This window comes from Sander lucioperca, chromosome 8, assembly GCF_008315115.2.
Source record: "Sander lucioperca isolate FBNREF2018 chromosome 8, SLUC_FBN_1.2, whole genome shotgun sequence".
NCBI classification, from domain to species: domain Eukaryota; kingdom Metazoa; phylum Chordata; class Actinopteri; order Perciformes; family Percidae; genus Sander; species Sander lucioperca.
Genome location: NC_050180.1, coordinates 35379529 through 35394210, shown reverse-complemented (window position 1 = coordinate 35394210; position 14682 = coordinate 35379529). Strand labels below are relative to the sequence as shown.

Below are 14682 nucleotides of genomic sequence, written 5' to 3'. Positions count from 1 at the left end.
GCTAAATGAGATGTATTCCAGTAAAGCTCCGCCTCTTCCTGTATGCAGATCCAACCTGAGTACAGCACATGTGATGATCAGAACAGAGAGCAGACAGACAGGAAGACGGACGCAGAGACCCTCCACCTGGAAATGGATCACCTGCTGCTGCTGCTGTGGAGCTCAGGTACCACTCTACTTTGAACATCGTCTCTTCTTATCATTCATTGATTCTTTATTGGGTGAAGCTATTTGCACCCCTGGTACAATTAGCAGTGTATGCTATTCGTACCCTGGTGCAATTAGAAATGAATGCTATTCGTACCCTGGTGCAATTAGAAGTGCTATTCGTACCCTGGTGCAATTAGAAATGAATGCTATTCGTACCCCCGCCGGTGCACACAGCAATGTGTTCTATTAATACCCCGTCTGGTACAAATATCAATGTATGCTATTCGCACCCTTGTGCATTTACAGTACCTTGGCATATATTTACACACAGTTACCCATACTAATCATGTACTACACCTTTTTGAAATATTATCGTTGCAGTGTCCAATATTTTGCACACAGAGAGACGCTTATACATACACTATGGCTCTGATACACTTGCGTGGGCCGCAATATTTCATTCATGAATATTCATTAGGGAACTCATTACTGATTGGCTCGCCCTGACATTCTTACCCTAACCACAACCAATCCCACTCCTCCTGCCTAAACCTAACCAACCCAACCAGAGCAGGCAACGACTACTAGCCATTCAGGGATGAGTCCCCTAATGAATATTCATGAGTCTTCACCTACCACCCTGCAAAAAAAATTTCGCGTTCGCGGGCCCTGACTTGCGCAATGCCATGCAAATTATCCAATCCAAAATGAAAAAAACAAGATCACCTCAACGGGAATTCGAACTCCAGACTGCCAGACCAAAGCTCAGTGTTCTAACCACTCACCTAATAATTCTTACAAAATACTGAGCAACTGTTTACCATTTGGTGTCTTCAAGCCTCGGTTGCTAGGTAACCATACTGTATACAAAAAATAGGTACTAACTAACAAATTAACGGTTGTATGCTTTCACTGAAGACAGAAAGCGCAACTGTAGTATCCATTTTCCGCTAGAAATTCAATTGTTATAAACTTTCAACCCAGTCTCACGGCAGTTCGTGTAAATGTCACGTTATTTGAATCTATTGATTCGTGTTCACGGGGACGTTTTTCTCGTTTTTTACGTGTAAATGTCACGTTATTTTCTCGGGGAAAGGACGCCGGGAGACGGCAGGGAAACGGCCAAAAATGACACTCCATAAGCCGGGAGGCAGCCCGCTGGGAACGCGCCACAATAAACGCCGGGAGACGGCTGGGATACGCCCGAAAATGAAGCTCCATAAGCTGGGAAGCGGCTGCAAGGCGGCCCGCTGGGGACGCACCACAATAACGGGATGGCAGAGGTTGGGTTTAGTAGAAACCCAATGGGGAAAGGGCGCATTACGCGCCGGGAGACGGCCGCGGGGGACGCGCCACAATAACAGAATGGCGGAGGTTGGGTTTAGGAGAAACCCAACAGGGAAAGGGCGCGGCCGCGGGGGACGCGCCACAATAACACACGGGACAAAACACCACGCGATCCCCGGGAAACAAAGCTGATAGGTGATATAATCCTATGATCTGAGAGACACTCTGGGTACCTGCATCTTGTGTGTACACATGGTTATCTCCTTCAATGTTGTGTTGTGTGCAATATTGAATAAAGCTGTATTTAATCTGAAATCTGACTCGTCATGATGAAGTCTCCACCATCTGTCTCCAGAGAACGAGAGAGTACCATCTCTCAAAAGCCCCACACGCGGGTCAAAAGACGCCATCCCCGGGAAACAAAGCGCCACTTTCCCTGGGAAACAAAGCACCACACGCCGGACGCGATCCGCACTCGCCCAGGTGAAAGTCCTGTGTTGTTTGACCCATCCACCACCCCGACCAACCTCCCTGCACGGATTTTCGGCTTTTTATATTACTCCCTAACATTTTCATGCTGTGGACACGAAATATGCTTCCCATTAAAATACATTACTTCAAATTTTCGTGCTGGCCACCACGAAAAAAACGAGAAAAACGTCCCCGTGAACACGAATCAATAGATTCAAATAACGTGACATTTACACGAACTGCCGTGAGACCGGGCTGAAACTTTAGAGACAAAACTTTCCTAATATGCCAGTTTCTGCTGTCATGGAAGATGAACGTCCGCAATGATTTCGGTGCACGTGAGCAACATGTTTTTGTTGTTACGTCACAGGGTGTGAATAGCTCAGCTGTGTGGCCGAGGCTATTCGTACCGGGGGTGCAAATAGACACTCCGTTATTTATTTCCTCTCAGACACACAAAGTGCCTTGTGGCCTCACACCGTTTGTAGTGTTCAAACATTTCATTTTCACAAATCGATCTTTAAATCAGAGACAGAGAAAGAAAAGACAAAAAGGGAAAATGGATTCAGTCAAATCGTTAGAATCCTTCAGATTTTCATCAAATCAAACAACGTTTCTGATTCTATTTTTAGTCCGTTGTTATTTCTGTAACATCCAACCTTAACCCAAATTATTTAACAAAATACTGAACTAATGATAACATATCAGAAATTATAACTTTACTGATCATAAGAACCAAACAGAATCTGCAGATTGTTTAACAGTTATTAGAGATGATCCAGAATGAAAATCTGAAGAATTTGTTGTAGTTTTGTTTTTATGTTTTAACTGTGTTTAAGTCTGTTGAAAATTCTGCGTACAGATTCTGTGTGATCCTGCTGATAATCAGTAATTATCGGTGTGGTTTTTATTGATAATTCTGCAGAAAGTTTTGCGGTGACTTCGCCTCATGACAGTTTTACAGGAAACGCTGCAGCATATGATCAGTATTACTGAGTGGGAGTTGATCAGGTTGATATCTGTGTTTCCTGTTCTCTCTCCTGCAGCCGTATCACAGCTGATTGATATCTGAATATTAAAGCTAACACAACACTTCCTGCTGCTGCTTCACATTAAAACAACCTCAACTGGACAAACACAGGAGGCTTTTATTGTGAAGCAGTCACAGGAAACCGTCTGTTGTAAACACATCTTTAGTTTGTTCAGCTGGGGGAGAGAGGGGGGAGACGGCTGCAGAGAGTCAGTAATAAATACGTAGTTTATTGCTTATAAGTAATTAATTTGAATAAAATATGAAGACAATAGTAACAGGGTCTTTCAGAGATCATAAAGATGAACATATGAATAAAAATCAGGGTTTATTCTTAAAGGAGAGGACGTCTGCACACAACCAGTTAAAGAAAACACAAGAACATGTTTATGACAGAATAAAAACTGAACACACATACTTGTGTTACACAGAGAAATGCAGTACTAGTACCACTTTAACAAAGTACTTTCAGGACTGGTGTTTGCTGGAGGTTCAACCCTCAGAGAGATGAAATGATGAAGATCTTTGTAATAAATGTTTCATATTATCTGTTCAGAGGAAATAAAACCTTTTCAATAAACTGTGAAACTGTGAATGAGCTGATTTTAAGTGTTTTATTATTATTATTATTATTATTATTAGTCATTCCGTGAGCTAGAATGAACTAGAAACATGAAACTTTTCACCATATGAGCCAATTGTCCAGATGGTGGCGCTGTTATTGCAACTCATTCGCTTAATTTACAATATATTACTGTGCACTACAATTCTCATTTCATAATAATAATAATACAGTAAATACAAGAGAAGCAAGATACCGTAATAACTAAAGAAAAATTAAAATCAAAAAGAGAATGAGAGAAAAATAGTAATAATTATAATAACAACTACAACACTCTGTCTGTAATGTTGACTACTTGGTAAACCCAATAACACACTAAATCTGCTGTTGGACAACACGGCCTACAGTTAACGGTCTCCATGATAGGAGGAGGTGTGTGTGTGTGTGTGTGTGTGTGTGTGTGTGTGTGTGTGTGTGTGTGTGTGTGTGTGGCAGAATTTGTTGCTATGGTGATTTAAGCAGTGAGGGAGTTGAAGAGGAAGGGGGGACAGTATCTTTGACAGGACACACAAACCGTCATCTGACGTTCAAACAGGAAAATATTATCATCAGCGGAGGGATCAGAGTCTGGCCAACCCATTGATGTGGTTTGTGGTGTCAAATATTTATGAGACAGAGCAGGTTACTAAAATGGAATCGTCTGCTTCCTTCCAGATATTACTGGTCCTAGTTTTAATTATAATTATTTTTAAATATACATGTACAAATCTATGCAATGTACCCAGTGATATCAATAATAAAGTAACAACAACAGAAGCAAGACACCTAAATAACTAAAGGAAAATTAAAATCAAAAGACAGAATGTTAAGGGAACCATCACCTTATCGTGGTGTAGAGGTTTACTCTGACTGTTGTTTATGCATATTATGCACCTAACAAAAGCTTGTAGTATTCGGCCTTCTTGGAGACCCTGAATGGAGTCCTGCATGGGGCTCCAGTGGGAGAGTCCATAGTTCTGCTGGGGGACTTAAATGTGCACGTGGGCAATGATGGAGACACATGGAGAGGCTTGATTGGGAGGAATGGCCTCCCTGATCTAAACCCGAGTGGTTGTTTGTTGTTGGACTTCTGTGCTAGTGATGGATTGTCTATAACAACCACAATGTTCGAACATACGGATGCTCATAAGTGTACTTGGTACCAGAGCACCCTAGACCAAAGGTCAATGATCAATTTCATAATCGTTTCATCTGATCTGAGGCCGCATGTTTTGGACACTCGGGTGAAGAGAGGGGGTGGAGCTGTCAACCGTTCACCATCTGGCGGTGAGTTGGGCCAGGGGGTGGGGGAAGACTCTGGACAGACCTGGTAAGCCCAAACGGGTAGTGCGGGTGAACTGGGAACGTCTGGAGGAGGCCCCTGTCCGACAGACTTTCAACTTACACCTCCAGTGGAGCTTTTTGTGCACCCCTGTGGAGGCTGGGGGCATTCAACCCCAGTGAACAACAACAGGGTGGATGTTTTACAAGCTTTTTTAGAAAATAAAACCAGAATAAGACCATGAGTTGTCAAAAATACCTGTGGGTGCAGAGGGTTACGTCCAAGTGAAGTCACGAGTCATTGGTGTTAAATTTCAAGTCAAGTTGCAAGTCTTTTTAGAAATTTTGGAGTAGAGTCCATAATCATCAAATTTGTGACTCGAGTCTGACTCGAGTCCAAGTCATATCATTCGAGTCCACACCTCTGGTATTTGGTCATTTTGAAATGAATAACAGCAGATTTCTAAAGTGCAACCTTGAGGTTTGTTGCTCAGTGATGTTGCTAAAGCACTTAAGATTAGACTTGGGTGAGAGTTTGTTCTGTCCATGGCTGTGATCCAATCATGCTGCTTTATACTTATGTTTACCTTCTGGTTTTCTCCTCAGGACTCCAGGCTTAAGGAGAACACAACTCAACAGGTACACAGAGACAGAAAAGACAAATAAACAATCATTAATGCAGAATCAGCAGTTTCAGTTTAATCTGTTCTTAAAGGAATTCACTTCTTTGGCTGATGACTCTGGTTCTTTTCAGAGCCTGTCAGGTTTATGGAAGAAGACAGTCACTGTGCAGGACCACTGGAGCTGAAACATCAGGGATTGTGGACATACGATTACTGGACCCTGAAGGTAGCCGATGCTGTCTGCAGAGAGTTAGACTGTGGCTGTGCTGTTTCTGTAGGAAAGAGAAATGATTCCTCATGCATATCTGTGTGGGGGATCAGCTCTGACTGTGTTAAATCTAGATTTGCTCTGAGGGAGTGTGCAGAATCATATTACTCTTTCTCTCGCTCCATCCAGCATCTCACCTGCTCAGGTAAGCCCATCAGTGAAATTATTTATGACATCATCTATGACTTGAATTTTGATGATTTCAGCGTCAACCCTGACACTGACATGATGGCACCAGTGTGTGTGGCTCATCGTCTGTCACTGCTAATGCTGTGTGTGTTTGTGCTGTTTGTGTAACTTGTTCAAATATTGATTCTCTACTGGTGTACAATGGCCAAACACTGATGGATCTTTGACTTTCTGCCAAAGATCTGGTAAGATTTGATTATGGTGAACATCAAACTTTGCCTCCGCTCCTATCGGGGATCCCAGCCGAACTCTGCTGTCCCCCTGTTTCAACATCCCTGGTATAAGCGCCATCGCCACCACGGTAAACCAACAGTCGGCTAGGAAGGATGAAGACCAGCTTGGTGCGCTTTTCTACAGCTCCCTGGACCGTGTACCAAGCAGTGCCTAGCGTCTTTGTTTCTCAGCAATTGTTGGACCCTACCGACACCTGGTTGTAGCTGTCGTCGGCCCAGATGAGTGGCTCCAGCCTTGCGGCCCCTCCTCGCCCCCACTAGCACGGGGTGAATCTGCAAAACCAGTAGCCTCTGTGTCAGGTTCCTGGGACAGACAACACAGCAGACCTGCTGGCTCCTGCCAGGATTGGCCTGGTAATCGTTAGATCGCTAGCGGACAAAACTTTTATCAGCATCTCTAGTGAACAAGCTCTGGGTTACCTAGCTTGAGTTTACAATAAAAACAACACAAAACAGGGATCATCACATAACAAGGCAACCGTTTTGGATGTAACTATTTATTCTGGGTTACAGATATTAGAAAAATAAGAGTGAAAACCTTTTAACTTGACTGTGTATAGAGCAAAGATTGAGGAGTACCTGAGATATAGAGTAATATGCAGATTATGATGTCCTGTTATGATTTAAAAACACTTTGAAAGTGTTCAGGAATGGAAAACAATTGTTTAAGTGTAAATGTGATTGGTAACAATGCTGCAGTCTGTGGTGTTATAAAGATGAGTTCTGTTGTTAATGATCAATTTCTGTTGGAATTTTGTTGAGTCCAGTTTGAATCACTGACTTGTTGTTTGATAACATCTTTTTATTTAGTGTCTGGTGTCTTTTCGCTCTCTCTATTGTATCTTCTATCATCTCTCCAGACTCTGTCAGGCTGGTGAATGGGACCAGTCTGTGCTCAGGCAGACTGGAGGTGAAGACTAACCAGTCTACCCAGCGCTGGTCCTCAGTGTGTGAAGATGACTTTGACCAGCAGGATGCAGAGGTGGTCTGTAGTGAGCTTGGCTGTGGGGCTCCTTCAGTCCTCCAGGGGGCGCTCTATGGAGAAGTGGAGGCTCCAATGAGGACCAAAGATTTCCAGTGTGGAGGCAATGAGTCTGCTCTCCTGGACTGTAGAAGCTCAGGCTCAGATAGAAACACCTGCTCACCTGGAAAAGCTGTCAGACTCACCTGCTCAGGTAGAAAAGGAGCTGCAGCTTTGATTTGTTTTATTTCTGTTCTAACAAAACTCACTTTGTTCTTTTGCTGATGACTCTGGTTTCTGTTCAGAGCCTGTCAGGTTGGTGGGAGGAGCCAGTCGCTGTGCAAGAACACTGGAGGTGAAACAAAGAGAATGGAGACCAGTGAGTTACTACTCTGACTGGAGCCTGAAGATAGCAGCTGCTGCCTGCAGAGAGTCAGACTGTGGCTTTGCTGTTTCTGTAGAGAGAAAAAAGACCACATACAGATCTGTGTGGTGGATCACTTCTGACTGTGTTCAGTCTGAATCTGCTCTGAGGGAGTGTGCAACATCATGGTCCTATTCCTACATACTGAATCTCACCTGCTCAGGTAACCCCATCAGTGACATCATCTATGAAAGTCATGTGTGCTCCTTCCTCTGTCACAGTGACAGTCACCCCAACTGTAAAATTATTCAGGAAAATGTACATCCTAAAGTGTAGAGAAGTAGGCTTGTTTCTGGAAGCTTCAGTCTGTCTGTCTGTCTGTCTGTCTCTGTGATTACAGACCTGCTGCTTCAGCCCAACATCTCTGTGTCCTCCTCCATGGTCGGTGTCTCCAAGGCCCAGCAGGAGGGGTTCCAGGTGTTCTCGGGCTCAAACTTCACCATCAGCTGCTCCATCCAGCCACAGTACCCAGGAGGCTCCTTGTAGCTCACCTTCACCTCCTCCAACTCAGCACACAACTCCACCCAGCCAGCTGTTAATCACTCTGCCCACTTCCTGTTTCCTGTTGCAGAGCCCGCCCACCAAGGAAGCTACAGCTGTGTTTATCACCTCTATGTTTTCTCTCATAACTTCTCCTCTGAAAGCCGTCTGCTCTCTCTCGGCATCATAGGTAAGCTGACCCTTTACAGGATTGGAGAAGATGATTGGTCCAAACTGAGTGAAAATGATCAGCTGACAACACGTTGTTTCTGGACTGATGCTGTGACGACGATCATCCTGTTAAGCCCAGTCTAGACCAAAGATTCACAACGAGACAAAACTGTTTTAGAACATTGCAGGGAAAAGTTTCAGTGGTCTGATGCTCTCACTGCGACTCAGCTGGTCAAGTCTCCAGAGGCTGGTTTTAGAACGTAAGGGATGTCACCTGTTTTAACAACCAAAAAAAAGCTGGTCAACAGGCGCCCGTCAGCACGGTAATGTGGTCGAGCTAGCTAGCGAGTGACTGAAAAGAGTGAGCGGGTCGAGCGGGGATATAACAAAGCAGTGAATCACGTAAATAAAACATTGTTTTCTCCGATTCAACACTAGAAATGCAACTGTAACAAGTAGCTCACTATCACTAACGTTATCCACATTCATATTTAGATGCAACAAATGATATATTCATGAGTCAGAGAGAGTCAGAAGTTAGAACGGAAGTACAAAGAGTCGTTGCTATGGATATAATACACTGTCACGTTGCATTGGTGTGAACTGGGAGCTTATTAGACCACTGCGGACCAGAGCGTTGCAACTGGTTGAAAGTTTCAACTCGTCTCGTGACAAATCTTTGGTCTGGACTGGGCTTTACATGTGTCATATAGTAACCAAACGTTTACAAAGTGTATAAATGGCAACAGCAAACAGTAAACTGAAGGACAGAGCATGTTTGGTTATGAGAATAACACAGGTTCTCTGAGAACTCAGCGAGGTGTTTCTCTATGAGAATCACCTTCTGATGTGACCAATCTCAAAGCTCCACTGCCCCCACATTTGTCAGAACACTCCTTAGCCCCTAACTCAACATTTTCATTTTTAGTTCTTTAGCTTTCTTAGTTTCTTACCCAAAGAAACGTCAACATGTGCTCAGCAGAATTCTGCAGAATTTTAACAAATTAAAAACATTAAAATAAAACTCAGAATGTTAACACATCTCCTCAAGTAGAGCTTAGATCGGGCCCAAAAAATCAAGCCCAACTCTACCCGAGCCCGTGCACGTTGCATCCGAGCCCGGCCCGGCCCGACACATTAACTGTAATTATGAGCCCGAGCCCGATTTCAACCCGACAATTTTTTAATACGTGGGCCGTTATAACTGACGTTCTCAACTACAATTCCGAGTTGTTTGAACTACAGAAATCTGTTTAGAATTATCTTAATAAATACAGGTAATGCAACAAAGACGAAGCATGTAAACTGCGCTGTTTGTTTATTCAGATGGAAGAGATGGAATGGATCGCAAATGGATCCGAATGAAGAAACGTAAAAAAACCTTGACCCTAGCTCCCTCAGCTGACTATTGTGGGTAACAGATCAAGGCAGCAACATAATCAAAGCCCTGGAACCATATGGGAGACTTTCTTGTCTCGATCACCTAATTAATACTGTCCTTCGGCATGGTCTGCATGCCGACGCACTGGCCGACAACAGTGCTGCAGAGGGGGGAGACACGATGTAGCCCAGTTTACCTCACACTCAAGTCAGGTCAGGACATACACCCAAAGCTACGGGAGAAGCTGGAGAGGCATATCTTTCTCCCTACCGAATAAGGCAATAAAGTAATGATTAAAAAAACACAAATGCTTGATCAGGGATAGCCCGAGTATAGCGGTGGGCCGGGTCCGGTTCGGGCTCAGGCTCGGGCAGAGAATCTAAACTCTAAGCTCAAGCAAAAAACTGTCTACCAAATTATGCAGATTTTCATTCTGGATCACTGCTGAAACCAAAAAATAAAATCTGCAGATTTTATTCGGGTCTGCTGATAATGCAACCCTTCCTTCATACGCATATAATGTGTATGAACTATGTGTTTAGGACCATAACTACATTAACACAATAAAGATATTAAGGACATCAGGTGCAAAACATTTAAGGGTTAATGCCCTTTGAGGTGTTCATCATCAGGATTTAATAGACAAAGGGAACTGTCTGACGCGCAGAAGAGTCCATTAATTACCTAATAATGGACATTTCGAAGGGCAATAACCTGCTTATACCATGGTCACTTGTAAAATATTTTTTTAAGACCATTAATATATATATAAATGCATTTTACAATCAAAATCTAAAGTTTTTCAAACAATAACTCTGTATCCCTGGTTACACCTGAGGGATTGACTGATACCTGGAACAATCATTCCCATCCCATTCGTATTACACATGTATCTATGTTTTTATGCTTTATGCCTGCTGCAACACAAATTGCCCTCTAGGACAAATAATAAATGATTGATTGATTGAAAATTACGCAGAATGGATGGCTATGTAAGTCGATGACAGGCAGCATCTGTGGTCCACACACGGATTCCCTGTTCCAATGCCTGCGCTCCCCCAACCTGCGCTCCCCCAATTGACGTCATTTTATAATTTGGAAACGTATTGCTTTAAATATTCTGGGTTTACATTAAAAAGTACTTAACTTTAAATGCTTTTTTTATCATGGCTGAGTGATTTTAACTTGATATGGCATTGTTCTGTCGTTTGATCGCTATGGTAACTTCTGGTCACCCTGTTCCGTGACAGTACCACGTAATATTCAGTGTTCACCACATATTGTTCACCTTCACTGGACGATGGTAATGCCTATTGCTGATTTTGGCATTTTAAGTATTCAAGCTGTCTGTGTTTGTGATGCAATGTAGCTTCATTAATCTGTCAACCTATCTTCCCTAATCGGTTTGTAGCCTTTTGCGTATTGTGAAATTCTGTGATAGCACCACGGAGTCTTCCATGGTGGACACACGGATGACCGGATTGCTAGAGGCAGGCTTGATCAACCAAACTCGCCGCCACTCCCTCACCCTACCACCCCTTAGTGTAAATAATATTTGGACTAATTTACAAATTTATTTTTTACTGTTAAGTGGGAATTGACAGATAGGCATATACAAACAACAAAAACAAGTGTTCATCCTGGGGATTAGTTTTTGTCTGTTGTGTTGCATAGAGCTCAACAGTGTAGTTCCTGAAGTAAAAATCCCATTGATTTTCTCCATAAGGATTTAGATTATCTGCCATAATGTCTAAACCATCCGAGGCAGACTGACCATGCGCTATGTGGTTGTTAAACGAACCTTTCTGCTCCTATAGAAGCTAGAAGTCCGTATGAAATCAACTGTTTTAAGAAAATACGCGATCTTATGGAGAAAAACTACACTACCCACAATCCTAAGCGTAACAGCAAAGTCTCTGATTTGTCCAACTCGCTGTTACCATAGAAACGTTTACTGTACCTAGAGCGAGCTTCTACCATTGAAGTCTATGAGATTTTTTGTACACGTACTTGTACCTTTGCCTTTTTTGCCGTTTTCAAAATGTTTTTTTGCGCGGAATCAAATGTTTTATGCTCACTATTCATCTCGTAGCTGGTTGGCTTTGTGCCAGACTTAAAACTCTTTATATAAGCCAGATCGTCATTGCAAATGAGAACCTGTTCTCAACGTCCTACCTGGTTAAATAAAGGTTAAATAAAAAATTAAATAAATAATCAATTTTCAAAACATCAATGAAACAATTGAATGTGGAAAACCACTTCTGGAACCAAAGCCGTTAAAAAAGTGGGGGATCACTGTTGAGCTCTATAATGCAAACTTTAATAATGTAGGCTACTGATGTACAGCCTATATTTCAGCTACAGAAATCTGAACATAGGAGAAAGTCAGGTTAAAATTTCTTGTTATTTTTTCTTGACATCATAGAACCAAATTATCTCTTTGTTCTCTGCATTGTTGATTAAAATGTAATTAGTAAATTACTGTGTACTCCAATGTTTGTGAGTTAATGTAGACATTATATTTTTTCTCTTTTTCACTTTCTAATGATGTTTTCTTGTCTGTTCTACAGATTATTTGCTGTTCTACAGAAACACTTTTAAGTGTATACTGGTGTCTATTGTCTGTATTTTTGTATTGTATTGTTGTATCTGTGCACCATGTCGGAAAACCACTCAAGAGTCTTTGAAGATCCCAGTGAGGTCAGGGGCCATATGGCTGCTCAAATTAGCAAGGTTCTTCTCCGTGACGCCAGGGTGAGACAAATTTTGATCAACTTACAGCCGTGTCTATGAAAATCACTATTGATATTACATATTGTTTGTTTGTTTGTTGTAGTTGCTGTTGAGGTATGATGTTCTAGACATTTATTGCACATTGGTGTAGTGTAGTATTTTATAATTTGTAGATTTTGAGTTGTGTTTTTTATTGTATGTTACTTTAGAAAAAAGCGTCCATCAAGTAAACATAACCATAAGTTAGTCTGATATTGTATCAGAAAACATTAGTATTTTTATTTTCATATAGGCTGCAATGGCAATGGAAAGCCATGTCCCTCAAAAAAGAAAAAGGACTAAGAGAAAGAAAGCAGTCGCAAGCGCAGCGGCCACAAGTCACAGATGTGAGAAGCATCAAAAAGCAAAACGCCGTGCATTAGGTTTGTTGTTTATAGCACTATTGTCATAATTTAATAACGAGAATTTTCTAAATGTTGGTGGGTGGAAAGATGTTTTGAGCTCACTGTGCCCGATGTATGATGGACTTTTGTGAATTTTCTAGACTAAAATATATGATGCTTTAAGACCCTGATAGAATAGATAACCAAATGTATTGGCCTCTGCAGCTTCCGAAGTTCGAGGGAACACAGTGTCTGAGGAAGTCCCTCAGATAGAAGAAGAGTTGACTGCAAGTCTTGGTGAGTATGTCTGTAGTATCCCTATGACTACATTTCCTATTCCGCAATATCAACAACTTTTCTAATGACCTTGCTAAACTTTCCCTTGATTCATTGTTGTTGATGTCTCACACTTCTTCTCTACCTTACCTACATGAAAAGTGGTTTGTGTTGGTATTTTGTTGTTGTAGACAGAACATGTGCATTATATTCTGATTTTTGACAATTCTGCACTCAGTGCTTTTACATTTGCAAAGTAGTTAATTGTTGTCTAGTTTGGGAAGTGATAGACACTCCAGACTCTTCATTTCAAACTGGTCTATTATCGGAAGCATTATGGTAGTACATGGTTTGTGATACTATTGTGATACCATGGTTTGTTATACCATTAGCAAGTCCAAATACATTAAACCAACACTGAATGGACACTGTAGTGTGTGGCATGGTCAAATTTCAGATTTTAAGTCATAATTATTGTTGTACCATTAAGTGTTAAGTTATTTTTATCCCTTGAGCCTTCACTCAATCGAAGGGTTGTTTAACAGTTATTTATTTATTTTCATTTTTTTCAGAAACACGTCTTCAAGAGTTGAGGGACACACTTGACTCAGTTGAGGTCAATGTGGCAACAGAAAAAACAGCATGGACACAGCGGCAGCTAAACACTGATATGAGGGCAAAAGCAGCAAGGCCAGTGCTACTCGATGCTAAACTGTCCGCTGAAAGAGATGTCAACCAAAAATGCCACAGGTGCGGTGCTGGAGAGGCAGTAATTAGGTGCCTGGATTGTGTGCCACTGCATATGGAATTTCTATGTGGAGGATGCGACATGGAGGCTCACAAAAAGAATGTGTTCCACAACAGAGAGGCACTATGCCAATTGCTACCTGGAGCCTATTCCCCCCACAAAGGCTGTGGTGATGGGTGAAAATGGCCAGCCTCACTTTTGTGAGCAGGGTATGTTCATTCAACAATTTCTGTTGACTAGTAAAGAGTAATTCCATGAATATTCTTTGCTGATAGACTTTGTCAATGGAAAAGGTTTAAACTCTTAATTTGAATCACTGTTTGACTGAAGAAATTGTTTTTTTTTGTGTTTGACTATGAAACATGCTATTAGTCAGAACACAGTGATAATGACATATGGCAGAGTGGTCTATTTTGTAGATGTTGGTTTTGAATCACTAGTATGACAAGTATAGATATACCTTCTGGATTCAGGAAAAATGTAACGACCTCTTTGCATTGCAGTATGTCAGTTGCTCTTGCCCGCACCTAGGGCAATATGTGAGTGCAGCCATGAGATTGAGGTCACCTCTGGGAAGCATATTTCTGTGGTCACCATGAATGGTAAGTTTGGAAAGTCCTGCTTTTTGTTTTGTTGTACCACAGCACTTCACAATAGCAATCAAGGCAAAGCTTTTCTCTTGAGAAATATACCAATTACCAAATGTTAATGCCATATAAAATACTACAATGAATGAATAATGGACAGTTGAGTTGGAAAAAGTTGATTTTGTAGTTTACATGTAGTTTAATGTGTCTCTTTTTTCACAGGACGATATGATGTCTGTTTGCCCCGTAAAGTTTGTCCTACCTGCCTTGTGGAATGGACCCCGGGGGTGAAAGAGCTTCTTAAGTACTGTTACTGGCCAAGCACAACAAACTGCCAGACTCTATATCGTTTTTACGTCTTCGAAGCTTTTGCTCACATTAAAGTATCGGCTCCTTCGATGTCAA

At 41.8% G+C, this 14682-nt stretch overlaps 1 protein-coding gene across 1 annotated transcript; it reads left to right on the top strand.

Annotated features, from left to right (window-relative positions):
• Window positions 1-5588: 5588 nt before the first annotated feature.
• LOC116063173 (scavenger receptor cysteine-rich type 1 protein M130-like) lies at window positions 5589-8182 on the top strand. Its single transcript, XM_036004450.1, has 4 exons — window positions 5589-5856; window positions 6994-7308; window positions 7400-7681; window positions 7859-8182. The coding sequence occupies exons 1-4, from the start codon at window positions 5589-5591 to the stop codon at window positions 8002-8004; spliced, it is 1011 nt and encodes a 336-aa protein (XP_035860343.1). The 3' UTR covers window positions 8005-8182.
• The last annotated feature ends 6500 nt before the right edge of the window (window positions 8183-14682 follow it).

Bases quoted from the DNA above. Each gene is read 5' to 3' on its own strand.
- LOC116063173 (XM_036004450.1), top strand. From the start codon at position 5,589: ATGGAAGAAGACAGTCACTGTGCAGGACCACTGGAGCTGAAACATCAG. The intron at 5,857-6,993 runs GTAAGCCCATCA...TCATCTCTCCAG, and splicing joins CCAGCATCTCACCTGCTCAG to ACTCTGTCAGGCTGGTGAAT. The intron at 7,682-7,858 runs GTAACCCCATCA...CTGTGATTACAG, and splicing joins ACTGAATCTCACCTGCTCAG to ACCTGCTGCTTCAGCCCAAC.